Source organism: Limulus polyphemus, unplaced genomic scaffold (assembly GCF_000517525.1).
Source record: "Limulus polyphemus unplaced genomic scaffold, Limulus_polyphemus-2.1.2 Scaffold686, whole genome shotgun sequence".
In the NCBI taxonomy this organism is placed as follows: Eukaryota; Metazoa; Arthropoda; class Merostomata; order Xiphosura; family Limulidae; genus Limulus; species Limulus polyphemus.
The window spans coordinates 375942-386022 of NW_013666296.1; the positions used below are offsets into that span (position 1 = coordinate 375942).

Here is a 10081-nt window from a genome sequence, read left to right on the forward strand (position 1 = left end):
TTTATAAATCATTGTTTGTCATAACTAGTTGTAATAATTGTTATTGTAAATTGTATTGTTGTGTGTATATTAAAACGTATTTGTATGAAAAAAGAAAACTGTGTGTATCAATCTTGTTGGCAAACATCATAAACCGGCTATGTATCGGCTTTTACTGAACTGCTAAATCTAAAGTACAATTAAACTACTACATTTAAAGTATCATTTAACTCGGTTACAGATCTTAATCTTAAACACATGAATATTTCATGGTGTAATAAGTAGGTTATGTAGTAAAAGTATACTCCTTGCCGTAAAATTAATGGTAAATCGTCTTTAAAGCCTACAGTGAAGTCGATGTAACATTCTTTAAAATAACATACACACACACAAACATTATTCCACATCCTAGAATGAATTGGCCAACAACGCACCACGTGATATATAACATATTTAATGTAGCTTTGAAAGTCAGGCAACAAATCGTATCAATGTTGCCGGTTGTTAAGGCCGTTGCTATGCATCCATCACATCGCAGCAGAAATTTGTAGTACTACAATTTTTTGCAACAGAATGAAAACACACTAATTCAGTTGGCTCAACCCCATAAAATGAATATGGACGTTACTTTCAGCATAAAATTTCAGTTGCTCACAGATAAAGAGCTGCACAGTTGTTTATGTAGCAGAAGTTTGCAGAAGATAATTTGTTGTATCAAAGTGAAAAAAAAACGCTTTGATTCATTTGGGCTTAATTTAAAAACAACGTCAGAAATCTCGCCTGCATTCTAGGCAAATTTTGTGCCGAAGTTAGACAGATACATACTTTATACGTTTATGAGTATGATCACATGACGATGGGATATTATATTTCGGAAATTAAACAATTTCTAAAACTTACTGATATATTATTGTTTCTTAAAATGATATCAATATGAAATGTTAAACTTTAAGAGTTACATGTAGGCCTAGAGATGTAGACTAAATATACTATATGACAACGCTAATTAAACTGATTTTAGAAAACTGAAAACAGAAGAGGGGTTATAATAAAACAGTTATTGACTGGTTATTTCGGACAACAAATAATTTTTCCCCTCATAACAAGTATATGTGTACGGTAAAGGTAACTCACTTGTAAAGTGAACGGTATACAATATTTAATACTGGCAACTAGAGTACCAGTATTTATATTTTACATTATATATATTATCGAAGCGAATAGGTTAGGCATATTGTTAAAACAGAACTGCCTTAAAGTGCATCATTATGTGCACTGATCTACAGCTTCATTTTTGTATCGAGATACATTATTTGATTTTTTTTTTCATTTAAAATGAAAATATACACTAAAGAATAAATAAATATATATATTTATAAATTATCTTAAAATATATTGGAAGAATTGAATGATACAATTATTCTGAGATATGGAGTTTAAACGGTATGGGACTTGTGGGTTTATAGCAAAGCCACATCCGTCTATCTGCTGTGTCCACCGAGGATTTTAGCGCTGTAAATCCGTAGACTTACTGCTGTTCCATCGGGGGACGGTAATGAATAGCCCAAGAGTTGGCGGTGGTTGGTGCTGACTAGCTAGCCTCCATTTAGTCTATCACTTCTAAATTAGGGACGGCTAAAGTAGATAGCCCTCGAGTATTTTATGCGAAATTCAAAGTAAAAAGTATGTACAAATATAGCAATGTTTCGGTTACTTTCTTTTTTGGAATATAACGTTGTAGAAAGTATAAACGGCTTGAGTGATTTTCTTAAAATATGGTGATCGGATTGTAATATTTTCATGTATAAAAGCGGTACCCTTTACTGAAAAAAATAACAGTTTCTTGTAAGAACTCCATTTTTAAAGTACTATATTTACAAATTACAATCTCTCATAGTAAAATATGTATGTCTAGCCAAGTGCTCCCACTTTGCAACTCCTTCCTACACCACTGAATCACGCATAAATATAACAATTTGGGGACACTGATAATTTCAATATATATATATATATATATATATATAGTGTATATAATATGCTTAGCATATATGAACTAAAATAGTACATATCTCAACTAAATTTTGAAAATATATACGTACATGCACGAAAATAATACATAGCACAACAAAATTTAGATAACATACATGTACAAAAGTTTTAGTACGTTATAATAGAAACATTTTACATATGAAAACCAGAAAGTCACATGACACAGACGATATAAAGTCGCGGTGAAACGGCTTATATCAAAACTACATTTTGAAGTTGTCGTTTTGTAGATTATGTGATGTAAATGTATATTGATTGCTTTTGGGAAGGTTATGTAACAGCTCTTTCCGATGCAAAATGTTTATACATTTAGATCATAAAGATGTATTCAGATCATGATTTCACATATTCCAAGACGAGAATATTTCTTACATTTAACGCTATTGAAAAGCAAAGATTATGGATAAACATGAGGCGTCAGGACCATCAGGAAAGAGACCTTCAAAAGACCCATCCAAATGGTAAGCAAAGTACAGCGTCTTGTAACAGGTAAGAATCCGCGAACACAAAGGTCAGAGGCAAAAGCCGCGTACGTGCCACAAGCAACAGTATGCACCATAACCACGGAGGGTATCCGTCTAGAAATGAGGAAAACAGGATATGGATTCACCAAGATAGGGCTTCCATTCATATTTTCCGTTAAATTGTCGCATACCTCAGGCAGTGGGAGAATGAAACGTGTATTTATGCTTTTCCAAGAGAAGACATGCCGGTCAAGACACCGGATGCAACGCTTGTGGATTTCTATGTAATCGTACTGTTGAAATTGGTGCTAGGAAACCATCTTCCTCGCACACTGGATGGATTGTTGAAAGCAACCAGGGAGGAGTAGTGTGATTTGGATATGTCAGCCTTTCAACGGAGCTTCTTCCAATGGAAACTATGTTGCAAATCTATTGCCAAGATGCACGGACTTCAGATAGAGCATGAATGTACGTGGTAACATAGACTGTAACGACATGGTAAGACTCCAAAATCGTTATAATATAACATACCCAACTTCTGTTTATGTACGAGAGTACCAAATAGCGAGAACAATGTAGATAATTTACGCGTACATGTACGAGAGTATTACCTAGCTTAACAAAGTTTAAATACTGTACACGTACATGTACGAAAATAGTGTATGCGGTAAAACGTTTTGGTAATATACATGTATATTGATCGTATTTTGTTATCAAAATAGTGCATATCCTGTCAAGTGAATCGCACGAACTACATGAACGCTCAGCCCTAACCTAATTTCATGTTCTTATATGCATGCCTCATGATGGTATTTACTGGCATTACACCGTAAATTTTACACGCAAATCCGTAACAACAATTATTTATAGTTACAATTAACTATACCATACAATTATTCTGTTTTTTCTATACAATGATAAATAATACTAGGTGTACTTCCGCAGGGTTCCCGAATGTGTTCTATTTCAAAAGTAAATAAAACCAAAAATAAGAGTAAAAAAGTGTTTTTATTTATTGATTTTGATGTTCATATGTCATGTTGTGTTGTAGCCTACAGAATGCATAATTCTTCCCGTGATTCATGGCATGCGCACCTTTTACTGACGTCATGACACTACAAATTGCAACGTTAAGCGTCTCTTATATGACGTCATTTTAGTGTCTACTGATTGACAAACAGACAACTCACTACTGTATACTGGTGTGAGTGGTTAAAACAGGTTACCCCTCCAGGCGTCCTTCGCCCCCCCCCCTTTTGGGGAATTTATAAAGAGAATCACCCATCAAGATGTATACGACGAGATCTGGTAAAATAGCTATTACTTACATTCACTAATAAGTAGAAAGTTTGCGAAAATTATATTCACTAGCATTTGTCTATAAAGGTTCATGCAACGTAACCGTACAAATCTTCAGTATACCAATACTTACATACCTATACAGCATACATAGTTGTCAATATAATAAAGTGCATTACAGAGTGGCATTTATCTATACAAGTTTATATAATACTCCAACTTATCGACGTTATTTATACACATATACATAGATAGGTGAGTTGTCTGTACTTAAATATGGCATTATTTAACTATACTGTTTGCTTATAATGCTATTCTCGACTAAAACTTATGTACAAAAATATATAAAGTAATAATTCAAAACAGCGTCAACTATCTGTAAAGTTCTATACTATACTAAACTATACTTTATCATACTGTACTGTATTATACAATACTCTACTGGACTATTCTATACTCTACTATATTATACTAAACTATACTTTATCATACTGTACTGTATTATACAATACTCTACTGGACTATTCTATACTCTACTATATTATACTAAACTATACTTTATCATACTGTACTGTATTATACAATACTCTACTGGACTATTCTATACTCTACTATACTATACTAAACTATGCTTTATCATACTGTACTGTATTATACAATACTCTACTGGACTATTCTATACTCTACTATATTATACTAAACTATACTTTATCATACTGTACTGTATTATACAATACTCTACTGGACCATTCTGTACTCTACTCTACTATACTGTACTGGACTACACTATACTATACTATACTATACTATACACTTATACTAATTATTAATATTTATAGATTATTTATGTTTAACAATACTTTCTACACAATGAAATACTTCTACTTAATAACAATATTCTTCATAAGTTTAAAGGATATTTTATTACAGAACTATTTAGCTGAGAAGAGGTGTGCAATACTTTGCAACCCTCATGGTATTCGTGGTTAGTGAAAGTGCACATGGGTAAATTAAAGTAACGGTAACCAGAAGGTCGAAGGATTTAGTTGCGAGATAAGTAACAGATGAAAACAAGAATGAACTGAAGGTTGCGATGAAAAATTAATGTAGTGTTGAACATTAAATAACAAAATAAAGGCAGTGAAAATTCTTAACTTTACAAAAATAACAAACAAGCCATTTCCCACTCTGTATGTTTTTATATACAAAGTCTTCCGTCGGTTGTTTGGTCAGTTAAATTTAATCACAATTAACAGCACATTCTAAGCTTAAAACAAACAGGTCTATAATTCCTGAACCAGGGGACTTAATCTCTCACTGTTAGTACTGCAGAAGAACAGACGAATATATCAAACAAGGACAGAAAATCACTTAAATATAGAACTTAGACATAGAGCGAAACTACACATATAGATACGATTTTTGAGCTCCATTACGTCATTGTAGTCCATGTCGCAATGTCCAGTCATGCTCTATCTGATCTACGTCCGTTCTGATAATAGTCTTTCAGCATAGTCTCTATTGGAAAAGGTTCCCTAGTAATATATGACGACGGTTGAACGGATATGTCGTGGAAGCAACTTGTATACATGTTATTTGTGTCGCTTTTCCAGACGGACATAATTTTTGGTTATGTTGCGTACTACTGTCGGACACGTGAATGGCCTTTCCCACTGACCTTTGAGTTCATACCTGATACAAGACGCCACAGATTGCTAATCACGGCTGAGATACGACTTGTTGCAGATCTTTTTTTCTGGATATCCCCAAGCTGATTCATATTCATTTGTTTTCGAATTCCATTTAGTACCTAAGATATCCTCTTCTGGAAATTTTTAAATCTGAAACTTTTTTCATGATCTGAGTGTATGAATATTTTGCGTCGGAAATGGCTGTTACGTGCCTTTCCCCGAAGTAATCAATTGTTAGAGCCAATACACTGCACAGAAAGTGCGCGAAACAATGTTAAGATGTAGTTCTGATACATCCATCCTACCGCATCTTTATATCGGCAGTGGCTGTCATATGGCTTGCCGATTTAAATATTCAAAATCATTTTAATATAACGGACTCATCCATTTTTAAACACTCCAATTTGTCAACACTTACGTATAAAAGTGTACACTGTACTTTAATACGGTATCCGGAAATAATGGCACAACTAACAATGTAAAATAGGAAAAATGGTACCGGTATCAATGGAACTGATAAAAGTGACACCAGTAATAATGCAAAGTGTGAAACATTTTATTACGTAAAAATCATACTGTATTTTTTGGAGCGATGGAAGGGAAGAAACTTAGATGTCTTTTTTACTTTGTATAATTAATGGTGATATTTTTTACTAACTTAACATTATTAGTAGTTCCCTTTTTAACTCGAAATCCTTTAACAGTCCTTTATGTAACCCTAAAAGTCTAACTAATCGACACAAGTTTATGCAGTTTTTGTATAATCATTTCTTTATGCTACAGATGTATACATTTCTATAAAACGATTTTAGCTATTCAAGTGTATAACCAGTAGAGAAAACCTCTCTATACAGTTTCCGTAAGAAAACCCAAAGAATCTTGTGCTATGAAAACAAATAAATTCACATTAGGTAATAAACTATGTACAGTGAATAAACAAGGTTAGGAAACTTTAATACAATAAATCCGGTACAAAGACAGCAGAGAACTACAGTTTGTTTGTAATTAAGCACAAAGCTACACAATGGGCTATCTGTACTCTTCCCACCACGGGTATCGAAACCCGTTTCTAGTGTTGTAAGTCAGAAGACATACCACTGTGCACACTGGTGGGGGAGGGGCAAGTACAATCACGAATGACATTAGCAATAATCAGCCTAGCTAAGTCGATAATATAAATTGTTCTTTAATGAAACACTATAAGGATATAAAGTTGTGGAAAATAGCTTGTTGTGGTGTTTAGTGTACGTCAACGAAACTTTATAAGGATATAAAGTTGTGGGAAATAGCTTGTTGTGGTGTTTAGTGTACGTCAACGAAATTTATAAGGATATACAGTTGTGGGAAATAACCTGTTGTGGTGTTTAGTGTACGTCAACGAAACTTTATAAGGATATAAAGTTGTGGAAAATAACCTGCTGTGATGTTTAGTGTACGTCAACGAAACTTTATAAGGATATAAAGTTGTGAGAAATAGCTTGGTTTGGTGTTTATATAGACACATTTATTCATACTTATTTGCTCGGAAAGACAGTTTGAAATTTACTTGCGATTTTGTGACTTGAAAATCATCAAGTTTCTTTAAAAAAGTGTGACGTACGAAACGCTATACAATATTCCAGCTTATCTGTACTTACATACACACATATACATGTACGTCAATGCAATGTCTTGTCTTTATATCCATTTTTATTTAATGCTCCATGTTAAAAATACAAGTATATGCTACTTTAATAAAGTTTCGCTTATTTATACAAGTTTATACAACACTTATTCCTATACATGTTTATGCAGTACTCAATCTTGTATGGGATCCTACCTGCACAGCTTTATAGAATATTTCAACATGCTGACATTTTATATACTGTACAGTATGTTACACTTCATTACAGCACCATCTATCTGTACAAGTTCGTACAATACTTTGTCATACTGGAACTTCCCTTTACACGTATGTAACAACACGCACAGGCACTTACTTACCTATAGACAGTTTCATTACACCACCACTTATCTGTAAAGTTCAACACAACGAAAATTATCTATACACGTATAACCGGTATACCTCGTTACACTATCACTTATCTATACAGATTAACAAAGTAAGTACTCCAGCTTACCAACACGTGCCGAAACAAAAGGAAAACCGTAAAAACAGAGACGCGTATCTACTGTGTTTATCTGAACTATTCACACCTGCCTGTAGATACGCATTGTTACTTCAATACAACACTACTTCTTAACTATGAGATACGCATTGTTACTTCAATACAACACTACTTCTTAACTATGCAGATACGCATTGTTACTCCAATACAACACTACTTCTTAACTATGCAGATACGCATTGCTACTTCAATACAATACTACTTCTTAACTATACAGATACGCATTGCTACTTCAATACAATACTACTTCTTAACTATACAGATACGCATTGCTACTTCAATACAATACTACTTCTTAACTATGCAGATACGCATTGCTACTTCAATACAATACTACTTCTTAACTATGCAGATACGCATTGCTACTTCAATACAATACTACTTCTTAACTATGCAGATACGCATGGTTACTTCAATACAATACTACTACTTAACTATGCAGATACGCATTATTATTTCAATACAATACTACTTCTAAACTATGCAGATACGCATGGTTACTTCAATACAATACTACTTCTAAACTACGCAGATACGCATTGTTACTTCAATACAATACTACTTCTTAACTATGCAGATACGCATTGTTACTTCAATACAATACTACTTCTTAACTATGCAGATACGCATGGTTACTTCAATACAATACTACTTCTTAACTATGCAGATACGCATTGTTATTTCAATACAATACTACTTCTAAACTATGCAGATACGCATTGTTACTTCAATACAATACTACTTCTAAACTATGCAGATACGCATTGTTACTTCAATACAATACTACTATTTAATTATGTAGGTTTATACTATATTATAATCTAATGCAACAAAATACACTTGTACATGACAAATCCAACACTTACCAATACAAGTATATACGATCCCACGACGTATGCTTCTCTTAAAGAAACAACTGCAGCCGTCACAACAGTACACTCCATAATGTTTTCCGTAGGACTTATCTCCACACACTTTACACGGCACCGGCACAGGTAAAGTACGACCTGTAACACGAATCATAGTGCCACGTTACTTGTATTTTATAAGAGAATCGTACAGAAACGTTATTCCGAGGAATATAATTAAAATTTATTCATACTAGTTGCCAGGGAAGGCTATTGTTTGTATTGAATGTATGTTACTTATTATATAAGCTTACGGAAAATGTAGAGGTCGCATAGGAAGGAGGAAAGAAAGGTATTTTGTATGCAGCTCACCTCATAACATGTAATTTTGTTGAGCAATGCTTTTTAATGTTGTAATTATATAGACTGTATATTGTCTATTCTATAAAGGCTTATGTAAATATTACTTCTACTTGTCCATATATATACATATATAATTGAACGCATTACCCTGCCAAAAGTAATCCCACACCCCTTATTAACCCAAGTAAAGAAATTCACACAGCATGCCCTCAGAATGGAGCTTATCAAGTATGAGAACAGAGAAATAACATGTAGGTGGTTTAGTGGTGTCAAAGTGTGTGCCAGAAACTAACACATTGTGAATTACTTTCATTTGAGAGACGACGGATTGTATGTTGTAGAAAATCGATACGTGAAATATTTTCACTACTTCTTCAGTCGCTATTTACTGAACATGAGAATATTCAATATAGTACACTATTTAAATAATAATAAAAAAACGTTAAAGTGAACTAAACGTGTTTTCAGAACGTGGCGAAAACGCTCACCTATCAATAATACGTTTTCGCCACTTTAACTGGAATTGTTTTTCAAAAAGGCGAATGACAACTGCGTCTGATGTTTGTTCAGTGTATTCTTCGACAGTGTGAGTACTTTGATAAGACCGAGTTAATAGTCCATACACTTATATACACTTATCCACATACACACACATCTAAGTTTGTTCAGTGTATTCTTCGACAGTGTGAGTACTTTGATAAGACCGAGTTAATAGTCCATACACTTATCCACACACACATATCTAAGTTTGTTCAGTGTATTCTTCGACAGTGTGAGTACTTTGATAAGACTGAGTTAATAATTCATACATTATCCACATACACACATCTAAGTTTGTTCAGTGTATTCTTCGACAGTGTGAGTACTTTGATAAGACTGAGTTAATAGTCCATACATTATCCACACACACACACATCTAAGTTAGTACAGGTTGCAACGATCTTTATAATGCATATCATACATTTATTTAGAAATATATATATAACACCCAAAACTCTGACAGCTGCCTTTACTTGAACATGAACCCAAAATATGATCACAAGGAGGCAGTTTAAAAAGAAAATTTAGACTATGTTTTGTATAGGGCTATAGTTTATATACTAATGTAATGGATCTTGCAAGCACCATATAGAAAATATATAAAAATTGGAATCAGTCTCGAACATTTAATCGCATTTAACAGTACCACGTTACATCTTGGATTTATTTACCTCTTCGTC

The 10081-nt window shown here is 33.4% G+C and overlaps 1 protein-coding gene across 1 annotated transcript in view; it reads right to left on the minus strand.

Annotated features, from left to right (window-relative positions):
* LOC106459954 (nuclear receptor subfamily 2 group E member 1-like) overlaps positions 1-8673 on the minus strand; it is a 33279-nt gene extending 24606 nt beyond the window's left edge. Inside the window, exon 1 of the mRNA XM_013919626.1 lies at positions 8517-8673. Coding sequence (XP_013775080.1) covers positions 8517-8673 — 157 coding nt within the window. The remainder of the gene's footprint in view (positions 1-8516) is intronic.
* Between the last annotated feature and the right edge of the window lie 1408 nt (positions 8674-10081).